This window comes from Danaus plexippus (assembly GCF_018135715.1).
Source record: "Danaus plexippus chromosome 29 unlocalized genomic scaffold, MEX_DaPlex mxdp_36, whole genome shotgun sequence".
In the NCBI taxonomy this organism is placed as follows: Eukaryota; Metazoa; Arthropoda; class Insecta; order Lepidoptera; family Nymphalidae; genus Danaus; species Danaus plexippus.
The window spans coordinates 1,806,474-1,828,938 of record NW_026869857.1 but is presented as its reverse complement, the minus strand read 5'-3'; the positions used below and the strand labels follow the sequence as shown (position 1 = coordinate 1,828,938).

At 42.3% G+C, this 22,465-nt stretch overlaps 10 protein-coding genes across 10 annotated transcripts; all 10 read right to left on the bottom strand.

Moving 5' to 3' along the window:
• Positions 1-2,100: 2,100 nt before the first annotated feature.
• On the bottom strand, positions 2,101-2,562 carry LOC133320467 (histone H2B). Its single transcript, XM_061529037.1, has one exon. It carries the CDS (start codon positions 2,546-2,548, stop codon positions 2,174-2,176), a length of 375 nt encoding a protein of 124 aa, XP_061385021.1. The 5' UTR covers positions 2,549-2,562; the 3' UTR covers positions 2,101-2,173.
• A 587-nt stretch (positions 2,563-3,149) lies between these two features.
• Positions 3,150-4,163, bottom strand: LOC133320465 (histone H2A). Its single transcript, XM_061529035.1, has one exon. It carries the CDS (start codon positions 4,074-4,076, stop codon positions 3,702-3,704), a length of 375 nt encoding a protein of 124 aa, XP_061385019.1. The 5' UTR covers positions 4,077-4,163; the 3' UTR covers positions 3,150-3,701.
• A 948-nt stretch (positions 4,164-5,111) lies between these two features.
• Positions 5,112-6,378, bottom strand: LOC116776932 (histone H1B-like). Its single transcript, XM_032670238.2, has one exon. The coding sequence runs from the start codon at positions 6,061-6,063 to the stop codon at positions 5,221-5,223; it is 843 nt and encodes a 280-aa protein (XP_032526129.2). The 5' UTR covers positions 6,064-6,378; the 3' UTR covers positions 5,112-5,220.
• Positions 6,379-7,363: 985 nt separating this feature from the next.
• On the bottom strand, positions 7,364-8,372 carry LOC133320470 (histone H4). The gene has a single exon (XM_061529040.1). The coding sequence runs from the start codon at positions 8,263-8,265 to the stop codon at positions 7,954-7,956; it is 312 nt and encodes a 103-aa protein (XP_061385024.1). The 5' UTR covers positions 8,266-8,372; the 3' UTR covers positions 7,364-7,953.
• A 457-nt stretch (positions 8,373-8,829) lies between these two features.
• Positions 8,830-9,699, bottom strand: LOC133320464 (histone H3). Its single transcript, XM_061529034.1, has one exon. The coding sequence runs from the start codon at positions 9,673-9,675 to the stop codon at positions 9,265-9,267; it is 411 nt and encodes a 136-aa protein (XP_061385018.1). The 5' UTR covers positions 9,676-9,699; the 3' UTR covers positions 8,830-9,264.
• Positions 9,700-13,838: 4,139 nt separating this feature from the next.
• Positions 13,839-14,336, bottom strand: LOC133320468 (histone H2B). The gene has a single exon (XM_061529038.1). It carries the CDS (start codon positions 14,250-14,252, stop codon positions 13,878-13,880), a length of 375 nt encoding a protein of 124 aa, XP_061385022.1. The 5' UTR covers positions 14,253-14,336; the 3' UTR covers positions 13,839-13,877.
• Positions 14,337-15,035: 699 nt separating this feature from the next.
• LOC133320466 (histone H2A) lies at positions 15,036-15,881 on the bottom strand. Its single transcript, XM_061529036.1, has one exon. It carries the CDS (start codon positions 15,783-15,785, stop codon positions 15,411-15,413), a length of 375 nt encoding a protein of 124 aa, XP_061385020.1. The 5' UTR covers positions 15,786-15,881; the 3' UTR covers positions 15,036-15,410.
• A 485-nt stretch (positions 15,882-16,366) lies between these two features.
• On the bottom strand, positions 16,367-18,431 carry LOC133320462 (histone H1B-like). The gene has a single exon (XM_061529032.1). It carries the CDS (start codon positions 17,769-17,771, stop codon positions 16,929-16,931), a length of 843 nt encoding a protein of 280 aa, XP_061385016.1. The 5' UTR covers positions 17,772-18,431; the 3' UTR covers positions 16,367-16,928.
• Positions 18,432-19,504: 1,073 nt separating this feature from the next.
• On the bottom strand, positions 19,505-20,081 carry LOC133320469 (histone H4). The gene has a single exon (XM_061529039.1). It carries the CDS (start codon positions 19,987-19,989, stop codon positions 19,678-19,680), a length of 312 nt encoding a protein of 103 aa, XP_061385023.1. The 5' UTR covers positions 19,990-20,081; the 3' UTR covers positions 19,505-19,677.
• An 879-nt stretch (positions 20,082-20,960) lies between these two features.
• LOC133320457 (histone H3) lies at positions 20,961-21,414 on the bottom strand. The gene has a single exon (XM_061528996.1). It carries the CDS (start codon positions 21,405-21,407, stop codon positions 20,997-20,999), a length of 411 nt encoding a protein of 136 aa, XP_061384980.1. The 5' UTR covers positions 21,408-21,414; the 3' UTR covers positions 20,961-20,996.
• Positions 21,415-22,465: the final 1,051 nt, after the last annotated feature.

Here is a 22,465-nt window from a genome sequence, read left to right as displayed (position 1 = left end):
GCAGCAGGGATGGGAGCCGGCTCTTGGGCTTTGTTGGGTTTCCGCCCAGCTTTCGCCCAGTGCGGCGCTTTGGGACATCCGCGAAAGTTCGCGGGATGACCCTGCTGGCCGCACAGGACGCAGCTAGGCGGCTCCTCCGTAGGCCCGACCCTGCTGCAGTCGGATGTGCCATGGTCGCCTAGGCACTTTACGCAGCGCGGGCGTGCGTAGCAGAACCTCTGCGAATGGCCATATAGTTGGCATCGGTGGCATTGCCCCGGGGCGCCGCGGTTTCTCGGGGGCTCGATTTCCAAGCCCGACAATCGGCAAACTGAAGGTATATTATAAATTTTCTTACCTTCCGGGGTAAGGGACAGATGAACTAGTACCATGTCAAAGGGTTTTTTGTTGGGCCTGTGCATGCGATGCACTTCCAACACCGGCAGATTTTGGGACTGAAGGTCCTCTTTGATGACGTTCACAGGTATCTCCGCGGGGAGACCCTGATTACTACCGTAAGCCTACGCTCCTCCGGGAGGGCGTAGGTGTGGTACTCAATATTTTTTTCCGTAACATCGCGGTCAATGCACGGTGGTCGGTTGGAGTGGCTGCAGAGACCTTGATCCCTACTGCCGTGTTCCGAGCTGACGTAAAATTTATGTTTTTATCATTAAGTAAGCTGGAAATATCGTTCCAGCTTTTGTTTGTTCTAATGTAGAGCGGCGGAGGCAACATCGATTTCCACGCGGTGGTCGGTATTGTTGTACCCGCAGCTGTGCGAACAGGTGCGGGCGCAGGTGCGGACACAGATGTGCCCACAGGTGCAGACACAGGTGTGCCCGCAGGTGCGCGCGCAGCCGCGCCGGCAGCTGCGGGTGACGTCACTATTTTCTTTACTGGCGTCGGAGCCTTCAGCGACTTCGCCGCCTTCCTCTTCCCCGATTTAGATACAACGGGCCTGAACCCGTCGTTGTCCTCCTCGGTGTCGGAAGTCAGCGAAGAAGAAGACTCCCACTCGTTTTCGGAGCATTCCATGTCGGATGGAATGCGGCGTTGTGGGCAGCCTGGTGAAGCCGGGCTATCCGTGTCGAACGAGGCCATCCTCGGTGGCTTGCAAGGGTCGGTGTATTGTTGGTAGATATTTGGAAATTTGTTTTCGAGGAACTGTAGTAGTCCCTCGAATCGGACTTTATAATTGTCGCCCATGATGGACGACGGAACGGGGAGTGTCCTCCCTGCCTTGACAGGGAGGTGTATAAATATAAGAAAGTACGAATACTAGTCCCTGCTTTTAGGTAACAGGGGTGTACCTACTTCCCTATCGACTGTGATACCTGGCGGCAGAACAACGGCGACTAAGCGACGGTGACTGCTACCCTCTTCGGAGTCTGCTTGATCAACGCCGGACACGTTGATCTTCTAACCTCTTCTATCACTTTGTCGCTTTCACACTAACAATCAGCATCGGAACACTTTGCCGCACGTCTGCACCGTGCGGTGGTCAAACTGTCTCTTTTGACAGCCGTTTTAAAACCGACGGGCTCTTATATACGTACTCCATAGGCGGTCGGCGGGGATCGTTCGAGGCGTTCGGGTTTCGGCTTCTAGTCACTAAATCGACACCGTCGTCTTCGTAATTAGCATTATGAGTAGTATAGTAGTTGTCGTTTTGTAATAATTTTGATCGTCTTAAGTATATTTATATATATATATATATATCTTAAGTATATATATATATATATATACACAAATTATATAGAATTTTTAAAAACGACACGATCAACTCATTATTCTATTCAATTATATCTACATTCTAGAATATCTTCTACGTATCCATATTGATATTATAGTTATAAAGATTTTATCATATACATACATATCGTAAGTCAACGATCAGTTCTTTAATCGATACAATATATTATAATGATATATATTAAGCAACTAACTATATTTTAATGTATTGAAAGAATAATATCGAGCTGGATGATCATTCGATGTGTTGAAACTTATATTAATAATAATATAATTATTATTATTATTTTATGGGAATCATTTTGTGGCCCTGAAAAGGGCCTTTTTTTATAATCTTATAAAATCACATATACACCTATATGATAGGTGATAATTATTATAAGTGTTGCTTCATGATGATGTTATAACGTTTTTTTTTTTCGTTATTTAATAACGAAACATTTCACTTGGAACTGGTGTACTTAGTGACGGCTTTGGTCCCTTCACTGACGGCGTGCTTGGCCAACTCGCCGGGCAGCAACAGTCTCACGGACGTCTGAACCTCCCTCGATGTAATGGTGGATCTCTTGTTGTAGTGCGCGAGACGTGATGCTTCGGCGGCGATGCGTTCGAATATATCGTTCACGAAGGAGTTCATGATAGACATGGCCTTACTTGAGATACCGGTGTCGGGATGCACCTGCTTCAGAACTTTGTAGATGTAAATAGCGTAGCTCTCCTTCCTCTTGTGCTTCTTCTTCTTCTTGTCTGATTTGGAGATGTTCTTTTGGGCTTTGCCGGATTTCTTGGCTGCCTTACCGCTCGTTTTAGGCGGCATCTTCAATTATAATAATAACGACGACAACAACAACAACAACCGAATAATCTTACGATATAATTATCGATGCGAAGTGATTGCAGCAGTGCGCGCGGTACGAAGTACAAAACGCTTGTGTTCAAAAAATTTCACAGAAATTTGCTACTATTTATTATTTTTATGTTCAAGCCGATACGTGTGTATCGAGCACGCTCGTCCCCGCCGACCAATGGGAAGCGGTTTCGACGATGGGGTCCGAAGTGAATTATACGTTGGGGGGGGGGGCGAATTCCTAGTTTCTTCGTCGGCGGTAGGAGAGTCATGAAAAAATAAAATAATAACAATATCAAAAATAACCATGTTGCCAAAATATAAATGACACAATGTAAGTTATAAGTTTTATAATAACAATATCTCAAAAATAGTTCAGTCAGTATGCGAATATCGGTGTTTCCTATTATTATTTAATTTATTATATACATATATATTCTTATTAATTAAAATGTAATTAACACAAATTAGTTTTCGGTTTTATTAAATGCTTTGTGATCTTTTTGTTAAATTTTAAATTTAGTAATAATAATAATAATAATCGCATTAAGCAGATCATCGGCTTACAAAAGTAGATTATTCTTTGTTATTTAATTTGTTTTTCATAAAGTCATATATAATTATATACTGAGCGTAGGCAATTTCTTAATTATATGAATACGTAAAACGATAATAAATATATATTTTATTATAATTGACGACGTCTCGTATCGTTGGAACTGTTCGTATATATATATAAAATACATATACGTTAAACAACGATTTATTTTGTGGCCCTGAAAAGGGCCTTTTAAAACATCATTTGGATGTATGACTATATACATACAAAAAAAAAATAAAATAAATAAACAAACATCACATCATCCCCATTCCCTATAAGAAACACTTCTCACTCTCTCTCTATATTATCAGTAATATAAAAATACTGACATGCACTATTACTTCACAAGAAGAATGAGTCGGTTAGTGCGAGTAATGAAGATGTTGTTGTTGTTGTTGTTGTTATTATTTTTTCATACATCTCTGTATGATTCTGTATCTGTCTGTATATAGTGATGACACGATGGTGCGCTGTCCGATGATGTTGACGACGATGGTTAATGTGAGGGGGGCTGGCTGTCATTTAGGCCTTCTTCTCCGTTTTCTTTGGCAGTAATACGGCCTGGATGTTTGGTAGTACACCTCCCTGAGCTATCGTCACACCCGATAGAAGCTTGTTCAACTCTTCGTCGTTCCTTATGGCTAGCTGAAGATGTCTAGGTATGATTCTGGTCTTCTTGTTGTCTCTGGCAGCGTTACCGGCCAACTCGAGAACTTCAGCTGCAAGATATTCCATAACGGCAGCGAGATAAACGGGAGCACCGGCACCGACGCGCTCCGCGTAGTTACCTTTTCTCAACAATCTGTGTATACGACCCACAGGAAACTGTAGACCCGCACGGTTAGAACGAGACTTTGCCTTTCCCTTAACTTTGCCACCTTTACCACGTCCAGACATTGTTGTTAATATAGAATGTTATTAACGGTTTAGTCGAAAAAATATAACGAACGAACGAACGAACGAACGAAACACCTATTATTATTATACACACGACGAACAGAGAGTCGACGTATATATAAAAATTTTGTAGGTCGCCTCGATCGTTTTATACTTCTACACGTACTGGTGGGGATATAGACGAATAACGAGCTAAAGTAGACGTGGAGTGGGGAGGGGTTTCCAAAACTAAACTGAGGTAAAAGAAAAATATTGCAAGTGATAGGGAGCTTACATAGTGATGATGATGATAGTTATGAGATTATTATAATTATGTTTTCATTATTATTATTATTATTATTATTGCAATGTAACTAATATTTTTCATAATATATCATCATATTTATTATAACACGAATGAGTATGTTTAATACTGACGTTATTCTCAGATTATAAATTATTATTATTGAATTGTACGCTATTTTCGTACATACTATTATTTCTGATTATACATATCTATCTATCTATCTATCTGTATATTATTTTAAGACGATCTTTGTCAGTTGGAAAACGAGAACACACCATTGGGTTCATAATGAAACATATGTTAGCCCTGAAAAGGGCTTTTTATTTATTTTCTTTTGCTTTCTTTCGTATCTGCGACGTGTGCTTGTAAGATGAACGTCACTCTCGTCGATTCTTCGAACGCTGTAGTGTATGGGGGCACGGAGAGACAGTGCGATGCCGTCGGTGTGTGTGTGTGTGCGTGGGCGTGTGTGTGTGATATCGATGATATTTAAGAATGTTTCACACACAAAAACTGAACATAATTAATTACCTATGTACATTCGGCTTGACAATTTCCAATTGAATCAAGTTGTTATGATGATCGTTATTATTATTATTATTATTATTATATCAATATAATAATAATTTTCGATTCTATCGTAATTCTATACGACGACTTTGATATTCAAATATACAAACACACTAATATCAACAACAACAACAACAACAACCCCGGGTCCCGCGTATCAACATCATCATCATCATCATCATCATCATTGAACGGAATCGAAGATGACGCTCAAACTCACGGTGCCGATGCTGCCGCCGCCGTCGCTGATTTACGCGATAGATAAAGTAATATTAAACAAAAAAATTATTACTTTTTCGCTGCTGCTGCTTTCTTAGCTGCGGGTTTCGATTTCGGGGTACCGGCGGCTGCTTTCTTCGGTTTCGGGGCTTTTGGTTTCTTAGTGGGAGGTTTGGCGCTCTTCTTGGCCTTGGATGCTGCTCCTTTGGCCTTAGACGCTGCCGCTGAGGATGCGGCAGAGGCGTTGGCGGATGCGGAACCTTTCTTAGCAGCAGCTGGCTTCTTTTTGGCAGCCGCGGCTGCGGCTGCGGCCGCTTTCTTATCCCTAGCCGCCGCCGCCGATGCTTTAGCTTTAGATGGTGAAGAAGCAGCGGACGAAGCTACGGCACCGCCTTTCTTACCTCCCTTCGCGGCCACTGCCGATGCCGTGGCGGCGGCTTTCTTAGATTTAGCCGATGCCGAAGATGCTGCAGCCCTACCGCCTCCGGCGGGACCACCGCCGCTGGCCTTACCGCCACCTCCCGACGATGAGGGTTTCTTTGCTGCCGATGATTTAGATTCCAATTTGAAAGAACCAGAAGCACCCTTTCCCTTTGTCTGTATCAGGGCACCGGATTCGACGGCGCTCTTAAGATATTTTCTTATGAACGGTGCCAATTTCTCTGTATCGACTTTGTATTGAGCGGCGATGTATTTCTTGATGGCCTGTAACGATGAACCGCTGCGCTCCTTCAACTCTTTAATGGCGTTGTTGACCATTTCAGCGGTTTTAGGATGCGTAGGTTTAGCCTTAGGTTTCTTCGATCCAGCCGCTGCGGCGGCGGCGGCGGCCGCTGCGGCCGCTGCCGCTTTCGGTTTCTTCGCCGGTGTAGCCGGAGCTGGAGTTTCGGATGCTACTGCGGTATCTGCCATTTTACTTCTTTTTAAAAAGAACACACACACAGTTTACAGAACACAACTAACAATAAGACTGACTGACTGACAGACAGACAGACAAAACGAAAAGCAAAAAGAAAATAAAATAAAAATGTTATTTTATTTTATACGAACACGAAAGTGGACGCGTGAGTGACGACGACTTTTATTATACGTAATAATGAGCGAGAGAAGATATACGAACTCGTTTCGCCGCAGAGGTCGCTAGTGGATTCATGAACGTCGAATATACCGTAAGGAGAACCGCGTTGTCGCTAAACATTTTCACGTACGAACACTTCTAACTTTTCACTAACATCCATCCGTTTTATACGTTTTATTTAATATAATATATACGTTTATTTAAATTCAAAGATGCGATATGATTAATCTTAAACCTGACTCTCAATATCAACAATGAATTACATAATAAACGTAGATAGCATAGATTAATAGACGTTTGAATTCGATATATCATTCGGGACGTACCTAAGGTCTCGTTTAAAAGTTATTTTTCTCATTTAGAATACCTTATAATCTAATGTAATATCGATTAATTGAAAACGAAGACATCACTCCAATACCCTGATAACATAATCATCGTCTGTTATGATTTATGAACGGTTTATGCGGCATCGAAGTCTGGTCTCGTAAAACACACACTAGGAGGCTAGAGTATGGCGAGAAGCAAAGGCGAATGAATGCATCATCATCGTCGTCTTCGTAGTGGTCGTCGTCGTCGTCGTCGTCGTCGTTTTAATATTATTATTAGATAATAATAATAACAGGACGTTAATTTTATTATATAATTGATTGTATAATAGAAGATGAATATTATGATGATACGATTATCGAAATGACGATGGTTGTAGTAGTAGTAGTAGTTGTTGTTGTTGTTAGTGTGGTTGTGGTAGTATCATCGATCACCTCAATTTATTTAAAATGTTAAATTAATTAATAATAATAATATTTATATAGGTACATTGGTGGGATGTCCGTTTGATATACATAATAAATACATCGATACATATTACGTATATTCGGAGGGATAAAAAAATATGAATTGTATTCAGAGAAGAATTATAATAAAAGTATGCACCTATATACGAGTGTATATATATATTATGTATATAAATTCGTAGAATAATAACATAATCAAATAATTAATTAAGTAATTACATAATTAAATAATATACCCCCTTAAGATATACCTTGTATGAGTTGGCGATTAGTAGATAAATATAAATTCATATAATAATAATAATAATAACAATAATAAAATATATGTATTTATTAGTGTTATGATATGAGAGTTAATAATGTGTTCGTTTACTGTGTTTGTCGTCGTGAGAGTAGATTTTAGTAAGTTGAATTTGAAATCCAACTAGATAGGTGGAGTTCGGCACCACCTACCACCACCACCTATAATACCTATCATCCATTTTATATTATTCCGTCGTTGAAACTCGTATTCGATATTCACTATTGTGAATAATATATTTTAACGGATACATATGCGGCCCTGAAAAGGGCCTTTTTTTTAAAAAACAAAAATATTTCCGATGACACATGATATAAAGCGAGAAGAGAAAATTTATATTCGTATAATATTATTCCAGTCGGGCAGTCGGGCGGAGAAGAATCGGCACAGGCACAGGCACTCAGTCACACGCGAGACGTATATATATATATATATATACACACACATGTATATATATTGACAAGACGACATTTCTTCAGTTTATTCTTCGTGACGATGAGATGATATCGTCATGATGATGTTGTCGGTGTCGGTGTCGGTGTCGGTGTTGGTGTTGTTGTTGTTCCTATTCTGCTTTATATCACGTAGTCGGGAGCCGGTTATATACGTATAGACACGCCGAACGTTTAACCGCCGAAACCGTATAGGGTGCGTCCCTGTCGCTTCAGGGCGTACACGACGTCCATGGCTGTGACGGTCTTCCTCTTCGCGTGCTCGGTGTACGTGACGGCGTCGCGGATGACGTTCTCTAGGAATACTTTGAGAACGCCTCTGGTCTCTTCGTATATCAGACCGGAGATACGTTTGACGCCGCCTCTGCGTGCCAGACGACGTATGGCCGGTTTGGTGATACCCTGGATGTTATCACGGAGTACTTTCCTGTGTCGCTTGGCTCCACCTTTCCCCAGACCCTTTCCTCCTTTACCGCGACCGGTCATGATGATGTGTCGTCGTTGCGATTATTATTATTTCTTCTTCACTTCTTTACGATTTCGAACGTTCCGAACGATAGCGTTGCGCGCGCGTGTCGTTCCGTGTGTAAAATCGTCTGATACAAATGCGTTCCTTTTATAGTGTATACCGGTAGTTTACTGGTGGGGGGAAACGTACGATGTGGTGGTGTGGATGTACGGGGCGAGGGACGGGGTACTATATCGCCCTCCCCGGACCCCGCGACACACTGTCCGTCGTGCCTCTAGAGTAATGTTTCTCTTAATTTTTTTGTTATAAATATGTATATAAATATATATTTTTATATATATACATATGAATATGAATAAAAAATAAATAGACATATACTAAATAAAACATATTTACAATCGTTCTTAGAAAGAAACTGAAGAGAGGCACCTGCGCAGTAGTTGGAACTGCCATCTACAAAGTAAAGCCGACGACACGATGGGGGACTAACATGTTTCGACTTGTTTCCAGAATTCATGTAATTATTAATACTATTATTATTATTTCTATACTTTACTTTCGTCGTAACATTACGTCCAATATTTTACTTTTTTACACGCGTATTATATTAATATGTTGTTATTGCTACTTATACATATCTATCGATTTATTTGATCTAAATACTGGCGCTGTGTGTGGTTAATAATAAATACGTAACATAATAAATTTTATATTAGGTATATAAAATATTTCTCCGTTCACTAATTATATATTATTGTTCATAGATAGGCATAATATTGTTGTTTAGACGTTATCGGTCGTATGAAACGTTATTTTATTAATTCAGATATATATGCGGCCCTGAAAAGGGCCTTTTTTTTATATTCGTTGTTGTTATGTTTATATACGTAGGATGAACTATAAATATATGTGTGTGTATATATATATATATATATACCAGTATTATAATAACACACACACACAACTATTTAGGTACATACACATATAAAAAAACAACACCATTGACACTTCTACGTTTAGGCACGTTCGCCGCGAATCCTTCTTGCTAGCTGGATGTCCTTAGGCATAATAGTGACGCGTTTAGCGTGAATAGCGCAAAGGTTCGTGTCTTCGAAGAGACCTACGAGATACGCCTCGCTAGCCTCCTGCAGAGCCATCACCGCAGAGCTCTGGAAACGCAGATCGGTCTTGAAATCTTGAGCTATCTCACGTACTAGACGTTGGAAGGGTAGCTTGCGGATGAGAAGTTCCGTGCTCTTCTGGTAGCGACGGATCTCACGAAGTGCCACAGTACCGGGTCTGTAACGATGAGGCTTCTTCACTCCTCCGGTTGCCGGTGCGCTCTTACGGGCGGCCTTCGTGGCTAGCTGTTTACGTGGTGCCTTACCACCGGTTGATTTACGAGCGGTTTGTTTAGTACGAGCCATTATTAATAAAAAGAAGTAGTAATAATAATAATACTACTACTACTAATCTATCGGTAAATTCTACACGGAACGGCGAAACGACGGACAGTTGTGCCCTACAGCGACGATCGAACTATAATGACAGCCGTTTTCTCTAGTTTCGAATTGACAAAAGCTGTTAGCCCTATTGGCTTTTACAGCGTCACCGGGAGGGGTGGGCGGCCCGATGGGACCTACCCGTTTACTTCGGGCCCGAAGGGCCCGGATGATGGATACGCCCGTCCCAAGGGTGCCTCTAGGAGGCCGGACCTCGGCTTAGGACGTCGTTGTTGTGGAGGATGGAGTTGGATTTTGGATTGCGTGACGTCCCCCGACGGCAGAACGCCGGAGCGACGTGTATGAAACGGGACCTCGTCTTCGCCGGCGAAGACGGTGTGTGTGAATGTGATTTTGTGTCGTGGGGCTCGTTGCGTCTGTGTTGTCTGTTGTCGTTATGTCGTCAGGGTCTAGGAGAACGTCTTTTGGACGCCTCTTGCCTAACGGGGAGTTGGGTGACGGGGAGTAGTCACACGCTTTGACTACTAGTGGGTTGGGATGAACCGTCGCGGTCTCGAAAAATCTCTTTGAGATCGTCTTGAAGTGTGCAGCTACCGTAGGAAGTCGGAGGTCCCTATGGAGGTCGGAATTCCTGATGTACCAGGGTGCGCCTGTGGCTTTGCGCATGAATCTATTTTGCAGCACTTGCAGTTTGTTGATGGCTGAGGGACGGGCGTGGGCGAAGCACGCGCTCGCGTACGACATGATTGGAAGTATGCAGGTCTTGTAAAGTGTGACCTTATTTCTAAGGGACAGTTTACTTTTACTGCAGATCAGGGGATATAGGCGACCTAGGATGTAGGCTGCCCTATTTCTAACTGACTGAATGTGGGGTCTGAAAGTGAAATAACTATCCAGAGTGACCCCTAGATATTTGGCCCTTTTCTGCCAAGGAATGGGGCTGTCGTACAAGGAAATTTTTCGGGAGGGGATGCCTACTCGATTATTTCTGGAAAAAATAATTGCAGTGCTTTTGTCTGGATTAATCTCGATTCTCCATTGGCGAAACCATTTCCCTAAGGTTTTGGCTGCTTTCTGGAGTCGAGAGATGATGTAATCTAGAGACCTTGATGAGGTATAAACTGCGGTGTCATCCGCGAAGAGGGCGAGATGTGTTGGTCCTTTTGGAACCGGGATATCGCTCGTGTATAACGAGTAAAGAATTGGAGATAGGATGGAGCCCTGAGGGACTCCTGCTCTTATTGGGCGGGGGGAGGATAGGGTGCCCTCCACTCGATAGCGGAAAGAGCGGTTCGACAAGTAGGCTCGAATAATGTGAACGAGCCTGTCTGACAGCTTTAGTTTGAACAGCTTGTAAATCAAGCCGTTGTGCCAGACTTTGTCGAATGCTTTCGCCACATCGAAGAAGATTGCACCCGTTTTATGGGGACGTCTGCTTATAATACCCTTGGTGATGTGCTCCGTGAGGCGGTGCACCGGGTGGACGCTGGAGTGCTTGGCTCTGAAGCCGAACTGTTGGTTGGGGAGGATTTTTAATTTCTCCACTTCCTGTTTGAGCCGATTCAAGACGATCCTTTCGTAGACTTTTCCGAGAGTGTTGAGCAGACTAATCGGCCGGTAGCTGCTCGGTAAGTTTTTCGGTTTCCCTGGTTTCGGAATACCTATTACTATGGCCTCTTTCCATTGGTCGGGGAACGCGCATCCGTTCAGTAGTGCGTTGAAGATGAGGACCAATAGGTAAATTAGTCGCGGCGGAAGGATTTTCAGGGCCTTATTCGTGATGCGATCAGGCCCCGATGCTTTTTTAGCGTGGAATGCGCGGATGATGTCGGTCACTTCCGGAAGTGACGTTTCTTTTAGCGCGGCGTCTACCGGTGGTTGCGTAAGTCTTTGAGCTACGTACTCATCGACTTTATCTATGTGACCGGGTCACTCGGTTGGTCGCTAGGGGAGCATTGACTCTCAAAACTGTCTGCTAGACATTCGGCCTTCTCTCTGTCGTCGAAAGCGGGTGGTCGGTTTGGTCTAACCAAAGGAGGCATTACCGAGACAGTGTCGCTCTTCATTGCTCTCTGCAACGACCAGAATGCCTGGTGCGTTGGAGAGAGCGACGAGAGTTTCCTGTCCCAGCCGTCCTCTCGAAAGGAAGCGAGTGCTTCTCTCACTTGCCTTTGGAGATTACGTAGCGTTCTACGGTTATCGTCTGTCGGTGCTGTGTCATGGGCTCTAGTGGCGGCATTTTTTCTTCTAATTAAATCCCTAATCTCGGGAGGCAGTTCACGACGATCCCTGTGGGACACCGTGATCTGTCTCGTCGAATTGTCTAACGCTTGAGTTATATGTTTAGTAAATAGGGACATGGCGGTCTTCGCAGCTTCTGCTGAGTCTATGGTGTCAGGGATTTGGGATAGCTGCGAAGAGTCTGATTTTAGTCGCTGTTCCAACAGCTTCCAATCGGTAATATTTTTTGTTTGGATTGCCGCGATTTGGGGGGGTCCTAGCTGGATTAGTACTGGTCTGTGGTCTGAATCAAGCTCGGATAGCGCCTCTATCGAATGCAACTGGAGTGTTACGTTCTTCAAGAGGGCTATGTCGAGCACGTCAGGTCTGTCATGTGAGCCGTCATGGAAGGGGTATCGCGTCGGGTGTAGAGGAGCGGTGACCTCTATGTTGAGTTTGTCTACTAACTTGTCTAGGTCCCGTCCTCTAATATTTGATTGTCGGGAGTTCCATCGAGGATGCTTACTATTTAGGTCCCCGGCCAGAATGACCGAGTTCCCTAACGAGAGAAGTGACTGAAGGTCGTTCTCCTCTATTGTTTTTGATGGGGAAAGATAAACGGATGCTAGTATGATGGGCTGATGGCCCGTCATACTCACCTGACAGATTGATGCTTCTATGTTTTGTAGCTGGGGAGGGTCAAGGGGTATGCAGTGAAGAGCCCTTCTGTAATATATAACTGTACCTCCTCCGGCGGAGAGGCGGTCGTTCCTAATGATGTTATAGTTCCCAATCTGTGGGTTTCTTTTACACGGTTTCAAGAAGGACTCTTGCACTAAAAGTATATCTATCTGGTGCTTAACTACGAAGTCTCGCACCAGTTCTATCTGAGGAGAGAGGCCGTTCGCGTTGTATGTAGCGACAGTCAGTGAGCGTGGTTTTGTACGGTTAACAGCCATTGGCTTGGTACGCCCCGACGGCACTCAACATGCCCGCGTGCTGGCACATGGCCAGCATGCGCGCCTGAGGATTGCCGTTGGAGGCCCTCAGCTTGGCTGCTAAGGTCTGCACCTCCGCGGGGTCTATTAGACTCGCGAAGTCGCAGACGAGTTGTAGGTCAGCCGCTAGGCCTACTGCCGGTGCCTTGGGGGCCTGGGGTGCCTTAGGGGCCTTCGGTGCCTGAGGGGCTTTTGGTGCCTGAGGGGCTTTTGGTGCCTGAGGGGCCTGTGGTGCCTGAGGGGCCTGAGGTGCCAGAGGGGCCTGGGGTGCCTGAGGGGCTTTCGGGCCTAACAGCCGTTTTAAAACCGACGGGCTCTTATATACGTACTCCGGAGGCGGTCGGCGGGGATCGTTCGAGGCGTTCGGGTTTCGGCTTCTAGTCACTAAATCGAAACCGTCGTCTTCGTAATTAGCATTATGAGTAGTATAGTAGTTGTCGTTTTGTAATAATTTTGATCGTCTTAAGTATATATATTATATATATATACACACAAATTATATAGAATTTTTAAAAACGACACGATCAACTCATTACTCTATTCAATTATATCTATATTCTAGAATATCTTCTACGTATCCATATTGATATTATAGTTATACAGATTTTATCATATACATACATATCGTAAGTCGACGATCAGTTCTTTAATCGATACAATATATTATAATGATATATATTAAGCAACTAACTATATTTTAATGTATTGAAAGAATAATATCGAGCTGGATGATCGTTCGATGTGTTGAAACTTATATTAATAATAATATTATTATTATTATTATTTTATGGGAATCATTTTGTGGCCCTGAAAAGGGCCTTTTTTATAATCTTATAAAATCACATATACACCTCCTATATGATAGGTGATAATTATTATAAGTGTTGCTTTATGATGATGTTATAATGTATTTTTTTTTTTTTTTTCGTTATTTAATAACGAAACATTTCACTTGGAACTGGTGTACTTAGTGACGGCTTTGGTCCCTTCACTGACGGCGTGCTTGGCCAACTCGCCGGGCAGCAACAGTCTCACGGAAGTCTGAACCTCCCTCGATGTAATGGTGGATCTCTTGTTGTAGTGCGCGAGACGTGATGCTTCGGCGGCGATGCGTTCGAATATATCGTTCACGAAGGAGTTCATGATAGACATGGCCTTACTTGAGATACCGGTGTCGGGATGCACCTGCTTCAGAACTTTGTAGATGTAAATAGCGTAGCTCTCCTTCCTCTTGTGCTTCTTCTTCTTCTTGTCTGATTTGGAGATGTTCTTTTGGGCTTTGCCGGATTTCTTGGCTGCCTTACCGCTCGTTTTAGGCGGCATCTTCAATTATAATAACGACGACAACAACAACAACAACCGAATAATCTTACGATATAATTATCGATGCGAAGTGATTGCAGCAGTGCGCGCGGTACGAAGTACAAAACGCTTGTGTTCAAAAAATTTCACAGAAATTTGCTACTATTTATTATTTTTATGTTCAAGCCGATACGTGTGTATCGAGCACGCTCGTCCCCGCCGACCAATGGGAAGCGGTTTCGACGGTGGGGTCCGAAGTGAATTATACGTTGGGGGGGGGGGGGGCGAATTCCTAGTTTCTTCGTCGGCGGTAGGAGAGTCATGAAAAAATAAAATAATAACAATATCAAAAATTACCACGTTGCCAAAATATAAATGACACAATGTAAGTTATAAGTTTTATAATAACAATATCTCAAAAATAGATCAGTCAGTATGCGAATATCGGTGTTTCCCATTATTATTTAATTTATTATATATATATTCTTATTAATTAAAATATAATTAACACAAATTAGTTTTCGGTTTTATTAAATGCTTTGTGATCTTTTTGTTAAATTTTAAATTAAGTAATAATAATAATAATCGCATTAAGCAGATCATCGGCTTACAAAAGTAGATTATTCTTTGTTATTTAATTTGTTTTTCATAAAGTCATATATAATTATATACCGAGCGTAGGCAATTTCTTAATTATATGAATACGTGAAACGATATTAAAATATATATTTTATTATAATTGACGACGTCTCGTATCGTTGGAACTGTTCGTATATATATATAAAAAAAAAAAATACATATACGTTAAACAACGATTTATTTTGTGGCCCTGAAAAGGGCCTTTTAAAACATCATTTGGATGTATGACTATATACATACATAAATACAAAAAAAAAAAAATAAATAAACAAACATCACATCATCCCCATTCCCTATAAGAAACACTTCTCACTCTCTCTATATTATCAGTAATATAAAAATACTGACATGCACTATTACTTCACAAGAAGAATGAGTCGGTTAGTGCGAGTAATGAAGATGTTGTTGTTGTTGTTGTTATTATTTTTTCATACATCTCTGTATGATCATCTGTATCTGTCTGTATATAGTGATGACACGATGGTGCGCGGTCCGATGATGTTGACGACGATGGTTAATGTGAGGGGGGCTGGCTGTCATTTAGGCCTTCTTCTCCGTTTTCTTTGGCAGTAATACGGCCTGGATGTTTGGTAGTACACCTCCCTGAGCTATCGTCACACCCGATAGAAGCTTGTTCAACTCTTCGTCGTTCCTTATGGCTAGCTGAAGATGTCTAGGTATGATTCTGGTCTTCTTGTTGTCTCTGGCAGCGTTACCGGCCAACTCGAGAACTTCAGCTGCAAGATATTCCATAACGGCAGCGAGATAAACGGGAGCACCGGCACCGACGCGCTCCGCGTAGTTACCTTTTCTCAACAATCTGTGTATACGACCCACAGGAAACTGTAGACCCGCACGGTTAGAACGAGACTTTGCCTTTCCCTTAACTTTGCCACCTTTACCACGTCCAGACATTGTTGTTAATATAGAATGTTATTAACGGTTTAGTCGAAAAAATATAACGAACGAACGAACGAACGAAACACCTATTATTATTATACACACGACGGACAGAGAGTCGACGTATATATAAAAATTTTGTAGGTCGCCTCGATCGTTTTATACTTCTACACGTACTGGTGGGGATATAGACGAATAACGAGCTGAAGTAGACGTGGAGTGGGGAGGGGTTTCCAAAACTAAACTGAGGTAAAAGAAAAATATTGCAAGTGATAGGGAGCTTACATAGTGATGATGATGATAGTTATGAGATTATTATAATTATGTTTTCATTATTATTATTATTATTATTATTGCAATGTAACTAATATTTTTCATAATATATCATCATATTTATTATAACACGAATGAGTATGTTTAATACTGACGTTATTCTCAGATTATAAATTATTATTATTGAATTGTACGCTATTTTCGTACATACTATTATTTCTGATTATACATATCTAATCTATCTATCTATCTGTATATTATTTTAAGACGATCTTTGTCAGTTGGAAAACGAGAACACACCATTGGGTTCATAATGAAACATATGTTAGCCCTGAAAAGGGCTTTTTATTTATTTTTCTTTTGCTTTCTTTCGTATCTGCGACGTGTGCTAGTAAGATGAACGTCACTCTCGTCGATTCTTCGAACGTTGTAGTGTATGGGGGCACGGAGAGACAGTGCGATGCCGTCGGTGTGTGTGTGCGTGGGCGTGTGTGTGTGTGATATCGATGATATTTAAGAATGTTTCACACACAAAAACTGAACATAATTAATTACCTATGTACATTCGGCTTGACAATTTCCAATTGAATCAAGTTGTTATGATGATCATTATTATTATTATTATTATTATTATTATTATATCAATATAATAATAATTTTCGATTCTATCGTAATTCTATACGACGACTTTGATATTCAAATATACAAACACACTAATATCAACAACAACAACAACAACCCCCGGGTCCCGCGTATCAACATCATCATCATCATCATCATCATCATTGAACGGAATCGAAGATGACGCTCAAACTCACGGTGCCGATGCTGCCGCCGCCGTCGCTGATTTACGCGATAGATAAAGTAATAAAAAAAAAAAAATTATTACTTTTTCGCTGCTGCTGCTTTCTTAGCTGCGGGTTTCGATTTCGGGGTACCGGCGGCTGCTTTCTTCGGTTTCGGTGCTTTTGGTTTCTTAGTGGGAGGTTTGGCGCTCTTCTTGGCCTTGGATGCTGCTCCTTTGGCCTTAGACGCTGCCGCTGAGGATGCGGCAGAGGCGTTGGCGGATGCGGAACCTTTCTTAGCAGCAGCTGGCTTCTTTTTGGCAGCCGCGGCTGCGGCTGCGGCCGCTTTCTTATCCCTAGCCGCCGCCGCCGATGCTTTAGCTTTAGATGGTGAAGAAGCAGCGGACGAAGCTACGGCACCGCCTTTCTTACCTCCCTTCGCGGCCACTGCCGATGCCGTGGCGGCGGCTTTCTTAGATTTAGCCGATGCCGAAGATGCTGCAGCCCTACCGCCTCCGGCGGGACCACCGCCGCTGGCCTTACCGCCACCTCCCGACGATGAGGGTTTCTTTGCTGCCGATGATTTAGATTCCAATTTGAAAGAACCAGAAGCACCCTTTCCCTTTGTCTGTATCAGGGCACCGGATTCGACGGCGCTCTTAAGATATTTTCTTATGAACGGTGCCAATTTCTCTGTATCGACTTTGTATTGAGCGGCGATGTATTTCTTGATGGCCTGTAACGATGAACCGCTGCGCTCCTTCAACTCTTTAATGGCGTTGTTGACCATTTCAGCGGTTTTAGGATGCGTAGGTTTAGCCTTAGGTTTCTTCGATCCAGCCGCTGCGGCGGCGGCGGCGGCCGCTGCGGCCGCTGCCGCTTTCGGTTTCTTCGCCGGTGTAGCCGGAGCTGGAGTTTCGGATGCTACTGCGGTATCTGCCATTTTACTTCTTTTTAAAAAGAACACACACACAGTTTACAGAACACAACTAACAATAAGACTGACTGACTGACAGACAGACAGACAAAACGAAAAGCAAAAAGAAAATAAAATAAAAATGTTATTTTATTTTATACGAACACGAAAGTGGACGCGTGAGTGACGACGACTTTTATTATACGTAATAATGAGCGAGAGAAGATATACGAACTCGTTTCGCCGCAGAGGTCGCTAGTGGATTCATGAACGTCGAATATACCGTAAGGAGAACCGCGTTGTCGCTAAACATTTTCACGTACGAACACTTCTAACTTTTCACTAACATCCATCCGTTTTATACGTTTTATTTAATATAATATATATGTTTATTTAAATTCAAAGATGCAATATGATTAATCTTAAACCTGACTCTCAATATCAACAATGAATTACATAATTAACGTAGATAGCATAGATTAATAGACGTTTGAATTCGATATATCATTCGGGACGTACCTAAGGTCTCGTTTAAAAGTTATTTTTCTCATTTAGAATACCTTATAATCTAATGTAATATCGATTAATTGAAAACGAAGACATCACTCCAATACCCTGATAACATAATCATCGTCTGTTATGATTTATGAACGGTTTATGCGGCATCGAAGTCTGGTCTCGTAAAACACACACTAGGAGGCTAGAGTATGGCGAGAAGCAAAGGCGAATGAATGCATCATCATCGTCGTCTTCGTAGTGGTCGTCGTCGTCGTCGTCGTTTTTATATTAATATTAGATAATAATAATAACAGGACGTTAATTTTATTATATAATTGATTGTATAATAGAAGATGAATATTATGATGATACGATTATCGAAATGACGATGGTTGTAGTAGTAGTAGTAGTTGTTGTTGTTGTTAGTGTGGTTGTGGTAGTATCATCGATCACCTCAATTTATTTAAAATGTTAAATTAATTAATAATAATATTTATATATTGTAGGTACATCGATGGGATGTCCGTTTGATATACATAATAAATACATCGATACATATTACGTATATTCGGAGGGATAAGAAAATATGAATTGTATTCAGAGAAGAATTATAATAAAAGTATGCACCTATATACGAGTGTATATATATATATATATATTATGTATATAAATTCGTAGAATAATAACATAATCAAATAATTAATTAAGTAATTACATAATTAAATAATATACCCCCTTAAGATATACCTTGTATGAGTTGGCGATTAGTAGATAAATATAAATTCATATAATAATAATAATAATAACAATAATAAAATATATGTATTTATTAGTGTTATGATATGAGAGTTAATAATGTGTTCGTTTACTGTGTTTGTCGTCGTGAGAGTAGATTTTAGTAAGTTGAATTTGAAATCCAACTAGATAGGTGGAGTTCGGCACCACCTACCACCACCACCTATAATACCTATCATCCATTTTATATTATTCCGTCGTTGAAACTCGTATTCGATATTCACTATTGTGAATAATATATTTTAACGGATACATATGCGGCCCTGAAAAGGGCCTTTTTTTTAAAAAACAAAAATATTTCCGATGACACATGATATAAAGCGAGAAGAGAAAATTTATATTCGTATAATATTATTCCAGTCGGGCAGTCGGGCGGAGAAGAATCGGCACAGGCACAGGCACTCAGTCACACGCGAGACGTATATATATATATATATATACACACACATGTATATATATTGACAAGACGACATTTCTTCAGTTTATTCTTCGTGACGATGAGATGATATCGTCATGATGATGTTGTCGGTGTCGGTGTTGGTGTTGGTGTTGGTGTTGGTGTTGGTGTTGTTGTTGTTCCTCTTCTGCTTTATATCACGTAGTCGGGAGCCGGTTATATACGTATAGACACGCCGAACGTTTAACCGCCGAAACCGTATAGGGTGCGTCCCTGTCGCTTCAGGGCGTACACGACGTCCATGGCTGTGACGGTCTTCCTCTTCGCGTGCTCGGTGTACGTGACGGCGTCGCGGATGACGTTCTCTAGGAATACTTTGAGAACGCCTCTGGTCTCTTCGTATATCAGACCGGAGATACGTTTGACGCCGCCTCTGCGTGCCAGACGACGTATGGCCGGTTTGGTGATACCCTGGATGTTATCACGGAGTACTTTCCTGTGTCGCTTGGCTCCACCTTTTCCCAGACCCTTTCCTCCTTTACCGCGACCGGTCATGATGATGTAGTCGTTGCGATTATTATTATTTCTTCTTCACTTCTTTACGATTTCGAACGTTCCGAACGATAGCGTTGCGCGCGCGTGTCGTTCCGTGTGTAAAATCGTCTGATACAAATGCGTTCCTTTTATAGTGTATACCGGTAGTTTACTGGTGGGGGGAAACGTACGATGTGGTGGTGTGGATGTACGGGGCGAGGGACGGGGTACTATATCGCCCTCCCCGGACCCCGCGACACACTGTCCGTCGTGCCTCTAGAGTAATGTTTCTCTTAAATTTTTTGTTATAAATATGTATATAAATATATATTTTTATATATATACATATGAATATGAATAAAAAATAAATAGACATATACTAAATAAAACATATTTACAATCGTTCTTAGAAAGAAACTGAAGAGAGGCACCTGCGCAGTAGTTGGAACTGCCATCTACAAAGTAAAGCCGACGACACGATGGGGGACTAACATGTTTCGACTTGTTTCCAGAATTCATGTAATTATTAATACTATTATTATTATTATTTTGTATACTTTACTTTCGTCGTAACATTACGTCCAATATTTTATTTTTTTACACGCGTATTATATTAATATGTTGTTATTGCTACTTATACATATCTATCGATTTATTTGATCTAAATACTGGCGCTCTGTGTGGTTAATAATAAATACGTAACATAATAAATTTTATATTAGGTATATAAAATATTTTTCCGTTCACTAATTATATATTATTGTTCATAGATAGGCATAATATTGTTGTTTAGGCGTTATCGGTCGTATGAAACGTTATTTTATTAATTCAGATATATATGCGGCCCTGAAAAGGGCCTTTTTTTATATTCGTTGTTGTGTTGTTTATATACGTAGGATGAACTATAAATATATGTGTGTGTATGTATATATATATATACAATTTCCAGTATTATAACAACACACACACACAACTATTTAGGTACATACACATATAAAAAAAAAACAACACCATTGACACTTCTACGTTTAGGCACGTTCGCCGCGAATCCTTCTTGCTAGCTGGATGTCCTTAGGCATAATAGTGACGCGTTTAGCGTGAATAGCGCAAAGGTTCGTGTCTTCGAAGAGACCTACGAGATACGCCTCGCTAGCCTCCTGCAGAGCCATCACCGCAGAGCTCTGGAAACGCAGATCGGTCTTGAAATCTTGAGCTATCTCACGTACTAGACGTTGGAAGGGTAGCTTGCGAATGAGAAGTTCCGTGCTCTTCTGGTAGCGACGGATCTCACGAAGTGCCACAGTACCGGGTCTGTAACGATGAGGCTTCTTCACTCCTCCGGTTGCCGGTGCGCTCTTACGGGCGGCCTTCGTGGCTAGCTGTTTACGTGGTGCCTTACCACCGGTTGATTTACGAGCGGTTTGTTTAGTACGAGCCATTATTAATAAAAAGAAGTAGTAGTAATAATAATAATAATACTACTACTACTAATCTATCGGTAAATTCTACACGGAACGGCGAAACGACGGACAGTTGTGCACTACAGCGACGATCGAACTATAATGACAGCCGTTTTACCCCTCTTTTTCGAGTTGACAGTAGCTGTTAGCCCTATTGGCTTTTACAGCGTCACCGGGAGGGGTGGGCGGCCCGATGGGACCTACCCGTTTAATTCGGGGCCAAAGGGCCCGACATAGAGATACGCCCGTCCCAAGGGTGCCTCTAAGAGGCAGGACCTCGGCTTAGGACGTCGTTGTAGTGGAGGATGATTTGGATATTGGAATACATGACGTCCCCCGACGGCAGAACGCCGGAGCGACGTGTTAGAAACGGGACCTCGTTTTCGCCGGCGAAGGCGGTGTGTTTGTGTCTTGTTGTCTTGTGTGTCTTGAGGACTTTTATGTCTGTACTGTCGGTCATATGTTTACTGTCAGGGTCTAGGAGGGGTGTCTGGGACGCCTAATCGTAAGTACTAATTGCCATTGGCTTTGAACGCTCCCATGGCACTCAACATGCCCGCGTGCTGGCACATTGCCAGCATGCGGGCCTGAGGATTGCCATCGGAGGCCCTCAGCTTGGCAGCGAACGTCTGCACCTCCGCGGGGTCTATAAGACTCGCGAAGTCACAGACTAACTGCAAGTCAGCTGCGAGGCCGGTTGCCGGTATGTGCGCGGGTGCCTGAGGGGCCTGTGTTGCCTTAGGGGCCTGGGTTGCCTGAGGGGCCATGGGTGCCTTAGGGGCCTGGGTTGCTGTCGGTTCGTTAATAACGCTAGGCCTATGCCAGGCGTTTTTTGCAGGAGGGGCAGCAGGGATGGGAGCCGGCTCCTGGGCTTTGTTGGGTTTCCGCCCAGCTTTCGCCCAGTGCGGCGCTTTGGGACATCCGCGAAAGTTCGCGGGATGACCCTGCTGGCCGCACAAGACGCAGCTAGGCGGCTCCTCCGTAGGCCCGACCCTGCTGCAGTCGGATGTGCCATGGTCGCCTAGGCACTTTACGCA